We start from the raw sequence: 16,804 nt of genomic DNA, 5'->3' as shown, positions 1-16,804 counted from the left end.
TCTGTATCTCATAGTGAGCTCATAATATGAGCTCAACCACTGGGAATGAGACTAGTAAAGAAAAGAAGGAAATACACCAAAATGTTGCTGTGGCCATGTGTCAACCCAGAGGCTCATGGGTGATTCCTCTTCTCCCCGCTTTGTGGGTTCGCGAACTCCACAAATGTTCATGAGCACGCTGCAGCATTTAAAAGGGGGAGGGGAAGCATGGCTGGCTGGGGACAACACCTGGAGACTCTGTGTGTGTGTGTGTCCCTCTCTGAGACAGAGAATGTCCAGTGAGCACTGCCCCACAGAACATTCTATGATGATGAAATATGCCATATCTGCACTGTGCCACGTGGCCGCCACTCTCCATGGGGCTCTGGAGCATTGGCAATGCGGCCAGTACTGCCAGGGCAGTGAATCTGTAATTTAATTTAAATCAGATGCGTGGGATTAACATGATTAAGTTGGCCAGTATTTTATACGCAAAACACAAAGCTGAAAGTGAAAGGTCACCTTCTTCTAGCCCCTGAACTTCCTACCATGTGAACTGGAGGGGCGAGCCTGGCCTATGCCACACCCTGGCTGGGAGCTGGGGACACTCAGGGAACAGCAGTCCCCTGCAAGGAACTTTTCGTCAAGTGCGACTCACTCAGTGGTCGTGCACTTGTGAACACAGTAAGTCCTCACTTTACGTCATGGACAGGTTCTGTGACTTGAAGCGAAACGCAACGAAACCAATTCACCAGAGGCCACTTGGTATAAGGACGAGTTAAGCTCCTGTGGCTTCATCAACACTGAACGAACCGTGTGAGATCTGCCGGCCCCTAACCACCGCTGACTGTGCACTCTGAGAGGGTAGGTTTCTTGAGCTGGGAACTGAAGCCAATTCCTCTCGGGCTACGTACTGTTAACAGCCTGACAGACCAGCTTTCCTTTTGTACCCAGACCTTTTCCATGCACATTTTATATACATTTTTAAAGGGGGAGGAAGTGTGGGAACCACAGCACCCCCTCAGGCAGCCTGCTTTGCTCACTTGAGAACACGTCACTTATTTTTCCAAAGCCACTGTTCCTCACCCCAAACACCTGCTCATGACTGAACGTCATCTAGACACCAAAACCACACAGACCTCCACCTGCTTGTCTCCCCTGACACCTCTCAAATGGGCGTCTCACACTTAACGTGGCCAAAGCAGAAATGCTGTCCCCACCCCAACTCGGCTCTCTCCAGTGGGGCTTCCTGGACAGGCGGCATTAGCATCCCCAGAGTGACTGTCCCATGGCCAGAGACCCCTCCGCTCCTGCCCACCTTGGAGGGCACATGAGTCACGTCGGCCCCATGACACCACCTGCAAACCAAGAAGCCTAGTCCTGCTCCTCTCTGCCACCTGGCTGCCACCCGACTGCACCTCGCCTTCACCCAGGACGACTCCACGGCAGCCCACAAGCCTCCCTGATGCCACTCCCGCCCCTACCACCCATCGCCCTCTCACCTTCTGCTTATACCCTGTCATTCTTCCCAAGAGGCCACCTCGCCATGGTGACAAGAGTTCCCTGCACCGGGGATGCTCGCCCTTGCCTTTCCTTCTAAGGCCACCTTTGCTTTTCTCAAACAAGCCAGCTGGCTGGGCCTCCACACCTGCTGTGCCTCCTGCCTCGGCCGCCTCTTCCCCTTCACAACCCAACTCCCGGTCGCTTCTCAGACAGGCCTCAGCGACCGGCCCCACCACCGCCAGACCCGCCCAGCCCGCCGCGGCCCTCACTCTCCCACAGCACCCCGTGTTACTTCCAACACCGAGCAATGCTGAAATGAGCCTTTGCATTTATTTACACACTTCTCCTGCCTGCCTCCTCCACTGAAATGCAGCCAAGGCAAGGAGCACCGCTGCTTCGCGGGCTTTGACCTCGGGCTGGAGCCTGTGCCCTCCTTTCCGAAGGGCGCACTCTACCTCCTACAGCTGCAGCGTCATCATCTCACCACCCCAACTATCAGGCATTCAAGCTGGTACCAATGTACATTCTTGTTTTAATAAGAAAGGAAAGAAACGAGGAAAGAAGATGGTCAGGCGTGGGCACAGAACGAGCAGACGCAAGGCTGACACTGGCAGCCCCAAGCCAAGAACCACTGACAGGAGGCTGCGCAGAGAAGGGCCTCTCGGCCTCTCACCCTGACACCACTCCACACCTGCCCCCCTGAGCTCCCATGCTCCCGACTGCAGGCACAGCAGGCAAAATGTCTCAGAAACTAAAATGACAGTGATAATAATCACAATACTCCTTCCGGCCTCAACAGGGCAGTGACTCCCATGTCAGGGAAAATGTTCAACCACTCACAGGACGGAGATGGAGCTGGACTCATGCTTCCAAAGACAGACCGAGGAAGAGAAAGAAACTGAATCCTCAGACTACGACCCGCTGCGCGGCCCCACCTGAGCCCTGCGTACCTGTGTCTCCCATGAGTCCCGGCTCCATCTCCATGCCTTCCTGCTGCTGGTAAAAGTTTTCATAGAAGTTCTGGGCTGGCGGGATGGGGGGCATCATTCCAGAATGGGGAGAGTCTCCAGGACCGTAGGGCATCATTGGGGGGCCGCCGGGTCCCATGGGCGGGCCAGGGTTCATGCCAGGGCCCATTGGCATGTCGGGGTGCATGTCCGGATGCATGTCGGGGTGCATGTCTGGGTGCATGTCGGGGTGCATGTCGGGGTGCATCGGACCTCCCATGGGCCCTGGGGGTCCCATGTTGGGCCCAGGGCCCATTGGTCCTGGAGGTCCTCCGGGTCCAGGGAACCTAGGAGGAGGAGGACATGGTGCCGTGAGAGGGGCTGCAGAGGGATGGTGGCAGGCACAGTACGGAGATGTGGGGGCACCCAGCCCAGGCCCCCTAGCTCAGGACAGTGACAGGCCCCGGCACTCACCGCACACCCAGCTTCTCTGCCAGCTGTCCCGTGGGCCGCACCACGATCTCAAACAAGGAGGGGATCTTCTTGTTGTACATGTCCTGCTGCTGCTGCAGCTGCTGTGGGGACAGCGGCTCATGCACAGCCATGGGCATCTGGGGGGGCCCCGGGGGCGGAGGGGGAGGTGGGGGTGGGGGCGGGGGTCCGCCTGGCATGGGTCTGCCGTTTGGAGAGGTCGGGGCAGGGGGGCCCGGGGGCCGAGGTGGGGTGGGCAGGAGGCCCACGCCGGGCGGGGGTTTGGGCAGGGGGTTGATGCCCTGCTTCTTCAGTTCCTCGACTTCCTTCTCGTCCTCAGCGCCTGCTTCCGCATCGTCAGCCAACATCTGCGGGTGGGAAGGACAGCAGGGGCGACAGTCAGGACAAGACAGGACAGGCGTCCAGGTGGATGGCCCCACCCAGGGTTCAGCACTGCATTTACTGAGGAAAACTCTAAATCACGAGGACCCTGGGGCCCTTACAGCAGAAGCCTCTTTGGCACCAAAATCATCACCCCACACCATCGCTGCACCCACTCTGTGACCAGCAGGCACGGGGAGCCATTTCAGTTTTGCAGCAAAATACACATAACATGTACTATTTTACCATTTTAAAATGCATAAGTCAATGGCATTAAGTGTATGTGTGATGTTGTCCAACGACCACCTCTGTCTAGTTCTAGAACTTGTCTAGCACCCAAAAACAAACCTGTCCCCATCAGCAGTCACCCCCTTCACCCCCCCCACGACTCTGCTTTCTGTCTCTATAGATTTGTCTATTCTGAACATTTCATATAAACGGAATCATACAACATGCGGCCCATTTGTGTCCGTCTTCTTTTGCTCAGCGGTTTTCAAGGTTCATTCATGCTGTAGCGTGTCACCTATCCTGTGGCTGGCTAACATTCCACTGTCCTGTTTGGATTTTAAGGGCCTCTAATTGCCTTACAATCCAACCCCCTCCTGCCACCCACAGGGCCTGCCAGCAGGGCTGGGTGACTGGCGAGGGCTGCGCAGCACCCTGGGGCTTCGTTTCCTTGCAGGCTCGACCCTGAGCACCCAGCCCCGTTTCAGTCTGCCGGCAGCCAAGCCTCCTCCTGCAGGGCCCTGGTCTAGGCCAGGCTTTTCCCCAGGCATGTTTCTCCCTCTAATCCTCACTATGTGGCTGTGCCCCCAAATGTTGGGTCTCTTATTAAAGGTCAACTCAGAGGGACTCTCCTGGTGTCCTGCATTCATCACGGCACCATGAGCTCCCATCAAAGCCCTGCCCAAACTCTGTGAGGTTACTTGTATTTAGTCATATCCTCCTCTGTTGTTGGCTCACCCAAAGACTGTCAACTCCACGAGGACAGGACTGTTTTCTGCCCTGATTTACCCCCGAGCCTGGCATAGGGTACACGAACTGATACTGGTACATGAACAAATGCAAAGTCTAGATTTGAACAGAATGTCTCATCAGTTAGGATCCTGGGCAGAAAAGTTAACACAGCAGGCCTGACTGCTCTTGGAAAGCCTTGCCACATTGGCCTTCGGCTGGTGTCTGGGAACCTGGATTTCGGGAGGGTTTCCAGCATTCCCTGACTGCTAAGGAAGGCCCCCTGCACCAAAACTGTGTACAAACTACGTGCTTTCCGCAGAACATCCCCCTTTCCTTTTGGGAGTCTGGAATTTTGGCATGTGCCAAGCAGGGGCTGCCTCCATGACCAGCCCCCAATACAAACCCTGGGCATTGAGCTCTAATGTGCGCCCCTGGGAGACAACATTCCACACGTATTGTCACAACTGGAGGAGGTAAGTGTGTCCTGTGTGGACTCCACGGGGTGAGGCCTGGTTTCCCCAGCCTTTGTCCCCCCCGCCCTGTACTTTCACAGTAGAATCTCAGCCATGAGGAGGACGACACGCTCGGTCCTGGGAGTGCCCCTAGCAAACCGTCGCACCTGCGCCTGGGTCATCCTGGAGACCTCGGCACAGACGCCTTGCTGGATCCTAATGTGGGTCCTGGTCTGAGATGCCCTGTCCCAGACAACTCCTCCTGGGGCAGCGGGCGGGGGTGCAGATGACAGAGGCAGGACCTTCAGGCGGGTGTCAAGCAGTTCTCAGCTCCTATCTCTCCCTATGATCAGTGACGGTATCCAGACCCCGGGACAGCAGGGTCCAAGAAGAACACGGTTTCGAGGGGGACAGAAAACCTGGAAAGCTCATCAGTGGAAAATCTGTCCCTTTGGGCCCTGCTCCTCAAGGTGTGATCCGGGCAGTGGAGCAGCAGCACAGGGGGACCCTGAATTAGATCCATATTTTAATAGGTGCCCACTACAGCGGGAAACACTGCCTGAGACTAGCCATGCTGGGGAGAGCCCAGAACCTCATGGTGTCTTTTAAGCACGCTCGGTGGGGCGCGGGGGAGCAGGCTGTAGCGCCAGCCCATAGGCCCTGTCTGCTTCATGGCCCCCATGGTTTGCTCACTGCCCTCCCTCCCGGGAAGCCGGTCCCTTTCAGTTCCTCAACCGAGTGGCAGCTGCTGCTCGTGCTGTGTCCCCTGCTGGGCACATGCCTCCCTCACTCTTTACTTCCCTTCCTGCCTGCCAGTCACCTAGGGGCTGGCAGAGTGTCAACTCCTCAGTGCAACTCCTGGAATGTCAGCCTGTTTCAGAACCTCCGGATGCTGCACATTCTCTCTCATATCAAGGGGTCCCGGTATGTGATCAGGACCTGCCTGATGACTGGATCCTGTCTCCTTATCACGCTGTCCCCAGTACCCAGGACAGTGCCTGGCAGCAACTGAGCCACAGCACACATTTGGTAGATAAATGAGCAAGGGAAACAAACGTACGCATCTCGGCATCCTCTGGACTCTAGAGAAGGGCTTGTTTATCAGGACAGTGGAGGACGGAGCAGTGGGGGGTGAGGGACGTGCAAAGTGTAAAGGAGTGAAGGCTTTGACTGGCCAGCTTTGCTGGTTCCTCACTGGTGGGTCTCCCCTGCACACCACCTCCCCCCTACCTGGCCCTGAGGTCCTGCCCACCTCCATACCTTCAGTTACTGTGGTTTGGGGGTGGGGCTCCCACACATCGCTCCAGCCAGAGCTGCAGGTAACCACCTCACTTGGTCACATCTCCTTCATAAGCTCGTCCCACACCACCTAGGATCTGGTGTATTATCACCGACTCCTCCCTTCTCTTATCTCCACACCTGAACACTGGCCTGGAGCTGCTGCCTGGACCTCCTGAATGGCTTCCCTGCCCTCCTCACCCCAATCCTCCAACCTGCCATGCCCCAGCCTCCTGTCTAGTCAACCTTCAGTCACAAAGACGGCCATAGCCCTGCACTGCTAGATCCTTTCAATGCTAACTCAGTGCCCTCAGGTGGAAAGCGAAACCTAGTAAGGTCACAGCTCATTAAACAGGAACAAACTTGACCACAACCTTCTCCGCGCACGTGGAAGAGCGCTCCAGTCCAGCCACTGAATGTGCCCCACTCCCTCTGCCTCCCAGCGCCCGCACAGAATGCCCCATTCATTCCCTCCTTGCCGCACTGCCTCCCCTGCCTGGCGCCTCTTCTTCCTTCAGGTCTCCTGACACCAGCCTCCTGATGGCCTCCCCACGCTCCCCAGACTAGCGTTGCCCGTTGGGAACACGCTGCACTTCTCTTGTGTACCCAGCCAGCACCCCCTGTCCATGAGACTGCCAGCTCTCAGATGTGGTGACCTTCTCCCTGCCGTTCAGCGCTCTGAGCAGCGCTCAGCGCCGGGAACACTTAGTGAACACGTGGCTAACTGAACGAGCAGAGGCTCTCACCCACAGGGCAACCTCCGTGAGGAGCGCCAACCCCTGGCGAGGCGGGGCTCCCCCTTCTGACCTCTGACCTCTGGGCCTGCCTGCACCCCACACTTCAGCTGCTCAGCCGTGCCCTGCAGTCGGGCTTCCCTCTCTCGTCCAGGCCGGACAGGAGTCTTACCTCAGCCTGCTGGCTGACTGGAGAGCACCTCCTCCTATTCCAGGACAGCCTCTCACCCCTTGCTCGGCCCCACAATGTCCTGATAAGGACTCCCGCCCTGGGTCTTGAGTGCTGCCTGGAAGGCAGGGGCTGAACCACATTAGAACCCAGGACACATAAGAGACATGTAAAACACATGAGAAAAAACAGAGTTCCCACCAGAAAAGCTGAACCCAACCAAGCCATGCAGCCCTTCCTCAGATGCTGTGCAGGAGCATGATATTTTTGGACATGGCTATATTGGGCTAAGTAAGATATACTGTTCAAATTTCATCTTTTTACTTTTTTTTAGTGTCTCTCCCAGAAAAATTGTAATTAAATATGTGATAACTCGACTTGTAAGACTGGCCATGTTATAACCACTTTTGATATTTCTTTGCCCAGGTAATATAAATTGTCCCATTATTAATTGTGCTGTAGAACTAGTAGGTGGATAGTAAATAAAAAATAATTAAAAACAGGTGGGCCCAATGTGTTCCCATGGGCAGCACTGGTCTGGAATGCAAACTCTGAGCCTCCAGCAGGGGGCAGTCCTCAGTCAGATATTGCTCAGTTCTTCACATGAGGAACCAAGTAGAATTTTGCCACTACTTATCCCGTGAAATAACTCAAACTCTAGATACCTACTGATGACAAAACCCTAGTCTTAGAGTATTAGGCTCCCCAAATGCGGAGGGGGGGGGGAGAACTTTTTCCAACTTTCTGCATTCATCTGCCAACAAGGGACAGATGTTCTCTTGCTTGGCCTGTGCACCACGTCCCCTGAACCCCTCAGGTAGCCCTGGCAGCCATTTAAACAGGGCAGTCACCAATGGATGGATTCTTGACACTGGCTTATGAATTTGATCCTTTTCATTCTTATAAAAAAACAGCCAATTCCTCAAACATTTTGCGAACTAGAAGGCAGGAAAGCCTTCATTTGAAAGGATCCGTTCTCTCACCCATTCCCTTGGATGGATTAGGAAACCAAGGGCAGGATGATGGGGCCCCCAAAGTCCTAGTGACCGCCCCAGGAGAACAGATACCAGGATGAGTTTCAAATGTCAGCTGGTGGTGAGGAAGGCCTGACACTTCACCCAAGTGAAGAAGTCTCCCACCAACCTCCAATTTCCTTGCACTTTTTCTACTGCCTAAGAGAATCCTTGAGACTTGGAAGGCAACATTTCACATTTCCATCATAATATAACCCATCCCAAGTCTCCTTTCTTCTGTGTGTATGGTGGGCTCTCTCTAAAAGACAGCTGAAAAATTACAAGGTATGTTTGGAGATTCACCAGGCAACATTCCTTTTATGTAGCCGCCCCAGTGAAAACTGCCCCGGCTGGAGATGATGCACGTGTGATCACCTCAACTCTCCCTGCAGAAAAGAACAAAATCCCCATTTCCTCCAGATCAATGTAACTGGGAATTCTGGTACTGCTCAGAGGCCAGCCAGGCGGGCTGCAGTGACAAGTCAAAAACGGAAGGGGCACTTCCTGGTTCCCATCAGCTATGGCGACATTAGCCCCAGAAATTACCTTATCCAGGAGCTCTCTCGTTTCCTCAGTCAGAGGGTCATGGGAGAACATGCAGTCGTCGCCATTGATGCAGTTCCCAGTTGTGTGGTACAACTTACAAGGAAAATCACGTTCATGGCAAATTAAGGTGAATGCTTCATCTGATGGAACCCACCCCAGGGCAGAATCCCACCCCCTCTGTTTTAGAGATGAGGAAAGCCCAGAGAGATGGAGTGACTTGCTCAGGTTTGCACAATGCGTTAACAGCAGACCCAAGATAACACCCTGTTTCTCAAGACCCCTGCTCCAGAGTGCTTTCCTACCCCACCATGCTAGCCTTGGGGTTGTGTCCTCAGCACAACACTCAACAGGAATAGGGAAGTTCAATGATTTGCCCAAGGTTATGCAGCCCATTGGAAAAATCTCAGAGGAATAACAGGCAATGGCATAGGTTGGTCTCAAGCGTATATATATATATGAAGAGAACATATAGCATGTGCGTCTGTTTACTCATCTGCAGAATGGGAACAGCAGGGCCATCAGAGGACAGATGTGAGGGTTAAATAGATGGAGATGCACAGAGAGCTCTTGACACAGCACTGGCATGGAGAGATGGGAAGTGCAGTGGAGGTCAGCTGTTGTTACCAATAAGGAGAAAGGAAGTTCTGCCCTCATCAGACCAAATGTGGGCACCAAAGGATATCATGCATATAGGGGCAGTTCTCAGCTCTGGCACAAAATCCAGTGATGTAAAACTTGCAAAGTTCTCGTTTTTTTGGTAGCTCGATGTCGTGGCTAAAATTACAGTGGTCTCCCTGAAAGAAAAGCAATGGAAAGGTCACGTGGGGACACAGTAAGCCCTTGCTTACTCCCGTCTGCAAAGGAAAACTGTCACCACTGAAACTGTCACCATTGAAGCACAGAGGGGCCAATGACAGAATAAACTCCCCACAGGAAAGGGTTGGTTTCCCACCAACTTTATACTTCTGACAAAATGTGCACTCCCCCCTCTCACGGGTCCCTCTCCCTCCTAATATCTATTCCATTCCCTCTCACTGTCTCTTTCTAACCCTTCCTCCTTTTTCCTTCACTTCTTTCTCCTCTCTCTTATCTACTTTTTTTCACTGTTTGCTGTATGACAGCCAGTATCCAGTCCCATGCTTCTTCCTTCCTAACAGAACCCCAATTTTGTTTGGGTTAAGAATGTGCCCAGCAAAAAAACACTCCATTCCCCAGCCTCTCTTAAAGTTCCGGCCATAGATGTAGGCAAAAATCCCCATGGAGGAAAAAACACAGCCTCAATTTTTAAAAAATTCCGTCCACCCCTTTCTCTTCCTCTTAGCCCTTAGATGTGATGCCTGGAGACACAGCAGCCATTGTGCAACCAACCATGAGGACACAAGCCATGGCAGAATAAAACGCAGGAAGGAGCCTGGGTTCCCCAGGATGCCAATGACCACTGCACCAACCCTGTACTGTCCATCCACCCGAGACTCTGCTGTGAGGGATAAACATCTGAGTTTTTAAGCCAATACAACCCAAACAAAGCACCGAGGCGACATAAAGATAGAAATTGTTCTATATTCATTTCCCCTCACTCTCAGGAATGGCTACTCATTTTTCTTTGTTTATATGTATTATAAGTTTCTAAAAATAATATGAATTGTGACTATAATAAGGCATATTTTACGTACACACGCACGTTTGTTTGAAATACATATTCTCTGGGCATATGTTGACCAATTCTGTCCACTGTCATTAAATTTGATTATAAAGCTGGCTACTTGAACTAACACTGGGTTACACTTGTTTCCATCTGAATTCTGTGGTCATTGGTCCATTTTCTGGCATTAAATCCTGCTGTGAAGTTCAATGCGAGTCTGGTGCTCCTCCCCCTTTTCTATGGATATCTTAATTCCCTCTCCAACATTTCTTCTCCATAACTTAACAGAATATGCGACATCTTTTCAATCCTAACACTACATTTGAGGCCATATGGATTAGTTGAAAATTTTGGCCAAAAAATCCCCCTCGAAACCAAAAATCCCCAGATGTGTCATCTTGCTCTGGCCCCTCAAGTCACCGAGAAGAGAACTGCATCTTCCAGGCCCCGCAGGCATCTCGTCCCTGCCCCGAGTCCTGCCCCCAGTTAGTGTGGCCTGTAGAACATTCCCAGCGGGCTATCCTCCGGAGAATGCTGCCCTGCTGCAGCACCCAGGTCCTTTGCCTTGCCCCTTACCCATGTGCACCGCCCCTCCACGAAGTATTTGCAGATGACTTTGCCTTTCTTGTCGGACTGCTGGTGGGGTTTGTCATGGTCACTCCTCCGGTAACTCCCACCACCATCCTGTTAGGAACACAGAGTGTGAATAGGAAGGGGAATGAAAAGGGAGGGTGGGAAGGACCCTATGCAGGCCAGGTGGAGACGGTCTCTGAGTGAACAAGAGTGACAGGAATTGACTGGCAGGGATGACATAAGTGTCTTCACATAAAGAGCAGTTACGCCCAATACTGGGGCTATACGGGGTCTGAGCACCCCGGGATGGAGAGCTGGCACTTGGACAAGAAAAGCTCCGGCACTTGGAGCTGTTGGCAATGAAGACTTGAGCAGCAGGGCCGGCCCGGTGACTCAGGTGGTTGGAGCGCCTGTGCTCCTAATGCCGAGATCACTGGTTCGATTCCCACATGGGCCAGTGGGCTGCTGTGTGCTGCCGTGTGCTGCCGACCAGCAACAGACTGCCTCAGCCGTGGGAGAGCGCAAGGCTCATATACCAGCATGGGCGAGGGAGCTGTGTCCTACACAACTAGACTGAGAAACAAGGGCTTGAACGGCGGGGCGGGGAGGTGGAGGAAAGGGGGGAAAACGACTCGAGCAGCACACAGCTGTGCGGGAACACATTCACCTCCTAGAGGCTGAGGCACACAACGCGCCTCCCTGTACACCTCTCCAGGGCTAGCTGAGTGGGTCAATTAGAACTTTCCAAACCTTAGAGACTCATTACGGGTGACTGCAGGTGTTACAGACGTGGTTTTCACAACAGAGGGTCTCAGCACCAGCACATCCCCCCTGAGAGCTGAGTGCTGCTGATCGGCCCTGTGGGGACTGGCTGCTGGGAGCAGGGGGACAGGGTCAGCCTCAGAAGACAACTTATTAAAGGGAAAAAAAATGCGAGGAGCTGCTCAGAATGAAGTTGACTCACGCCCATGTCATCGTCATAGAAGTCTTCGTCATCGTTCATTCCACTCTTGTTCATCCCTCCTCGGCTGCCACCTCGACCGCGGCCCCGACCCATCCCTTTGCCTCGACCTCGGGAACCCCGACCCCGGCCTCGACTTAATCCTGCAGAGGGAAGAAATGGCGTGAACCGCTGCCTCTCCCTAGGACCCAACTCCAGCTGCGGCCAGAAGGAGCCCCACCAACGCGCCACCTCCGGGCCCACCTACCTCGTCCTCGGCCGTCCTTGGACCGGCGGTACTGGTTCAGCTCCTTGGAATAGTCATCGTAGTCCTCATCGCCCATGGGCTCCTCACCGTCTCCGTACTGGAATTCCAGAAAGAAGGTGAGGAGTGTGCCATGGGAAACAACACTGTCCCCAACTATACACTCTGCCCCCTTTGCCTTTTTGTTTCGGGAGCACCAGACGCAGACGGGCTCCCGTCCTCACAGCCCCAGCCTGAGCGGTGGGTGGTCCTAATCCCTCCTGTGCAGTCTTCACTCTTTAAACTCCCACTCCCTGGGCAAACCCATTAGGGGCCTCTACACAATGGACAGCTGTGCGGCCGTAACAAAGAACGCATGGAAAAGTCTCGGCAGGAACAGAACAGGGAGTGTAGCAGCTCTCCTAGAGATGGAGGGTGGGTAAATAAATAAGCACCTGACTGCAAAGGCCTAAAATGTGACGAGAGCACACTCAGGAACCTTGTCTCCAGCGACAGGAACTAAGTGGGAGGAAGATGTAATTTTCACTGATCACCCTTTGGTGCCTTTTCAATTTGAACCATGTAATGGTTTCCTCGATACCAAAACAATATCCGAACATATTTAACACAAATCTGCCATCTGATGCTTTCTTTCCACCTTAGTCTTACGAGCCACCTCCAACAGCTCTTGCAGGCCACTAGCCACCCCCCAGCCCTTGGGCTGGAGAAAACCTTACATCCATCTCATCCTCGTAGAAGTCGTCTTCGTCCTCCGGGTGGTCTCCCATGGAGCCTCTGCCCCTGCCTCGGCTGCCCCTGCCCATGCCTCGGCCTCGAGACCCTCCACGGCTTCCTCGGCCCCGGTAGCCCCTGCCACGGCCTCGGCTGCCTGCACAGTGATTCAGAAAGTAAGCACCTGAGTAGAAGCAGACCCACACCACCAGCAAGAGATACGTTAACCCATTGTTTGCCCCTGAGGTCAATCATTTCATCCTCTAAGAAGCCTTCCCAGCTCTTCCAGGTGACTAATGGTCCCCTGGTCCCTTTAATGGGGGTGCCTCAGCACTGTGGACACATGACTGCTACTGCACTCACTACAATGAAAACCGCAATGTCCAACACAGTGGCCAGCAGCCACATGTGGCTACTGAACACCCAAAACGTGGCTGACCAATCTAAGAGATGCTGTGGGTGGAAATCACACCTGGATTACAATGACTTAGTTAAAAAAAAAAAAGAGACAGAGAAAACGTAAAATATTACATCTGTCTATTTTGACTACATGTTGAACTAAGACTTTGACTGCATTAGGTTGATAAAATATATTGTTAAAATTAATTCCGGACCAGCCCGGTGGCTCAGGTGGTTGGAGCGCTGTGCTCCTAACGCCAAGGTCGCCAGTTCGATTCCCACATGGGCCAGTGAGCTGCGCCCTCTACAGCTAAGATTGTGAACAACAGCTCTCCCTGGAGCTGGGTGGCCATGAGGAGTGGAGGTTGGTGTAAGCTGCCGTGGGCTGCCGTGTGCCACCATGAGAGGCCGGTGGCCAGCGTGAGTGGCCGGCAGCCATTGTGAGCGGCCAGCAGCCGGCAAGAGCTGCTGTGAACGGCCCACCAACCGAATGCCTCAGCCGGGTGGAGCGCAAGGCTCATAATACCAGCATGGGCCAGGGAGCTGTGTCCTATACAACTAGGCTGAGAAACAACAGCTTGAACCAAAGTACGGGGGAGGTGGGAAAAGGGGGAAAAAATTAATTCCATCTGTTTCCTTTTACTTTTTTAATGTGACTAGTAGAAAATTCTAAATTACGTGGTGGCTTGCATTATTTTTCTATTGGACAGCACTAGTCTAGAAATCTCCCCAAAGATCAGGGCCTGACCAAGGGAGGTGTCCAAGAAAGAATGCCGAAAGAAAGAAGGCAGGAGCGGCCACTTAAACATCAAGGCACGTCTTAGACAGGCTAAGAACTGCTGAGTTTGAAGGTTCTGGAAGCCTTCTTGGGTTGGGAAATCTCACTGGCCAGCCTGGGTCTGTGGTGCTCTGCCCTCCCCCACTATCCTAACTGCCACAGGTTCAATGTCCAGAGGTGTGGCAGTCCCAGGAGCTGCAGTCACACCTTTTCAGGTGATGTGGCTTGGAGGACAGGGGAGGAGGCTACTGAATGTGGGGACAGCCAGTTGTCAGTTACCCTGGCCCAGATGTGAGAGGTTGGCCCTTCTCTCTCTCCTCACTGCTGACCAGGATGAGAATTTAAAAACCAACCGTCAGCCATGCTGGCCTTCTCCCTGCCTCACCCCAGGCTGGCTCCACCCCAACCACAGCCTCGGCACTGGCCCGTCTTCTCATGTGGCTAACTTGGGTCCCCTGAGCCTTGCATGTGCGGCTCCGTCCTCCCCTTCTATACTTAGCTCGGCCCCACATGACTGCCTTTCTCTTCTCGGGGACTTGGGGCCCCGTGAGCACTGGGCCGGCCAGGCCTGTCTTGCTCTGCACTGCAGCCCCCGCCCCGGCGCGGCCTCACCTCGGCGCGGCCTCACCTCGGCCCCGGCTGCTGCCCTCCTTGGCGCGCCGGTACTGGTTCAACTCTTTGGTGAAGTCATCGTACTCCTCCTTGCCCAGGTCTTCCTCCTCGTCGCCCTCGTACTCCCCGTACTGCTCGTTCTCGTAGTCGTCATACATGCCGTAGCCTTTGCTGTCCATCTTAGAGTAGGACTTCTTGGGCAGGGACGTGGTGTGTGACGGGGGGTACTGCGGGTGGGACTGACAGGGAGAGGAGGTGAGCTGGCCCCAGGGCCTTCGGTCCAGACCAGATCCCCCGGTCCCTGAACTGACACATCTGTCTTCCCCTGGAGTGAGACACCAGCTCCCCAGCCACTCTGGGGACTGGTTTCCACCTGAGTGAGATCTGGGCAGCGGGCCCAGATGTTTCTGTTCTTCACAAAGGGCCACAGCTTGAAAGAAAATGGAAAAACAGACCCCACAATCCCTGAAGAACCACAAGGGAAGAGAAGGGAACTATTTCCCAGGGCTATGGAGCACTCTCAGTTGGGGAGGGGGCCTGGTAGGCAAAAGGGGTGCTCCTTGGTTAAAATTTTCCTGGGGCTTTGTAATTCAATTAATAACCTTCTTGGTAACCAAACTAGAAAGCTGTTTTTAAATGATACTTTCAAAAGTGTGCTAATGCCAAGAAATACTGATAAAGTTAGATATATATAAATGGAAGCCCTCAACACGTCCTTTAGGCAGGGAATGGATAAACTGGTACATCTGACAATGGAGTATTTATTATTCAGCCATTAAGAGAAAAGAGCTATGAAGGTACAAAAAGACAGAGAGTAACCATAAACACATATTGCTAAGTGAAAAAAGCTAATTTAAAAAGTCTATATACTGTATGAACCCAACTCTATGACATTCTGAAAAAGGCAGAACTACAGAGACAGTAAAAAGATTTGTGGTTGCTAGGGACTCGGGGGAGGGAGGGCTGAGTTGGTAAAGCAGAGGGGATTTTTAGGGAATTAAAACTATCTTATATGGTAGTATATAGCAAATACATAACTTTATGCCTTTGTCAAAACCCAAAGAACTGTAAAACCCTAATGTATAGACTCTAATAATAATGTGTTACTATTGGCTCATCAATTACAATAAATGTATCTATACTACATTCATGCAAGATGTTAGTAACAGGAGAAACGGGGTAGGGTTGGTAGGGAACTGTATCATCTGCTCAATTTTCTATAAACCTAAAAGCGCTCTAAAAAATAAAGTCCATTGATTTTTTTTAAAAATCCATACTCGTTATTAAAAAAAACAGAAAATACAAAACATAGATACACAGACACACACTACTTTAGCAGATCCTAAAATGCCTCAATACCCAGTTCCCAATCAGAGCTTGTGGCATTCCTTCCCTTCCCTGCCTTCCTCAGGTCTAAAGTCTGATACGTTAGTAGATCAATGTCAATTATACTATCTTACAATAAATTATGTTAATGATGGATGATGCTGAGTCACAGGCATGTGTGGGACATTTTTTTTTTTTTTTTTTAAGGCGGGCACAGCTCACAGCTCATAGTGGCCCACGCGGGGATTGAATTGTCAACCTTGGTGTTATTGGCACCATGCTCTAACAAACTGAGCTAACTGGCCACGCAATAGGACATCTTTAAGAGCTACTGGCTTTAAAAACACTTTTAATCAAAACTTGAAAATCTGATTAAAACTGGATTGTTAAAAGTAAAAAAATCTGAAAATCAATGTTGATGTTTTTGTCTTACTAATTGTGCAGGGGGGGAAAATGTATACAAACTGAACAAGTAATTTAAATTTATGTTTAAGATCAGAGATATAATAGGGTAAATATTTAACTTCTGACCCCACTCAAATTATCCATCTAAGATAATTTACTTCTGCAACCATTTCATTCTCTTGCCAATTTCCCACAAAAGGTCACTTCTCAACAGTAGAAAATAGTCATCTATGACAGAGACAAATCAGCATCTTTCTTGGGGACAGGGGACATACTGAGTCCTGCTAAGGTCACGAGAAGAGGTGTCACAGAGAAATTTTAAGAACATGGCTTATGGAGATCAGTCCCTGCACTTGAGAACTATTCAACCTGGTTGAAGTTTTCCGAGGCTCAGTTTCCTCACCTGTCAAAGAGGGGTGAAAACCATACCTCATCTTGCAGGATTAAAATCTGTGTAAAGTACCACATAAGAGCACCCAGCACATGGCAAGTGCCCAGGCTCAGTACACACAGGCAGTTTTACTGCGTGGGGGCTCCAACAAGCAGTTACTCACCGGTGCATACGGGGGACTGTACTCTCTGTACTTGCGGTGCCCCTTCTCACTGGGGCTGAAATCCGAGTCATCGGAAAAGTCAGAGAAGTCATCGCTGGAAGAAGCATGGCGCTGAAATGACAGAGGAAGTGGACTTGGCGAATCTGCTGCAGGCAGGCTACTCTGGCAG

The 16,804-nt window shown here is 52.1% G+C and overlaps 1 protein-coding gene across 9 annotated transcripts in view; it reads right to left on the bottom strand.

Annotated features, from left to right (window-relative positions):
• The window catches only part of ZC3H4 (zinc finger CCCH-type containing 4), a 40,176-nt gene that overhangs the window by 5,657 nt on the left and 17,715 nt on the right, over nt 1-16,804 (bottom strand). For 8 of the 9 annotated variants that reach the window (XM_074316202.2, XM_074316208.2, XM_074316201.2 and 5 more), the window contains 10 exons: nt 16,636-16,746; nt 14,367-14,589; nt 12,567-12,745; nt 11,854-11,950; nt 11,610-11,749; nt 10,649-10,756; nt 9,113-9,224; nt 8,431-8,540; nt 2,904-3,268; nt 2,433-2,776 (listed from right to left, as the gene is read on the bottom strand). In XM_074316202.2, the coding sequence (XP_074172303.2) occupies nt 2,433-2,776; nt 2,904-3,268; nt 8,431-8,540; nt 9,113-9,224; nt 10,649-10,756; nt 11,610-11,749; nt 11,854-11,950; nt 12,567-12,745; nt 14,367-14,589; nt 16,636-16,746 (1,789 nt within the window). The remainder of the gene's footprint in view (nt 1-2,432; nt 2,777-2,903; nt 3,269-8,430; nt 8,541-9,112; nt 9,225-10,648; nt 10,757-11,609; nt 11,750-11,853; nt 11,951-12,566; nt 12,746-14,366; nt 14,590-16,635; nt 16,747-16,804) is intronic. The other variant, XM_074316203.2, reaches the window with a different exon arrangement.

The sequence above is a fragment of the Rhinolophus sinicus genome, chromosome 8, assembly GCF_057876585.1.
Source record: "Rhinolophus sinicus isolate RSI-liver-muscle chromosome 8, RSI-T2T, whole genome shotgun sequence".
Taxonomy (NCBI): domain Eukaryota; kingdom Metazoa; phylum Chordata; class Mammalia; order Chiroptera; family Rhinolophidae; genus Rhinolophus; species Rhinolophus sinicus.
Note: the sequence above shows the minus strand (reverse complement) of the source record. Positions and strands in the feature narration are given on the sequence as shown.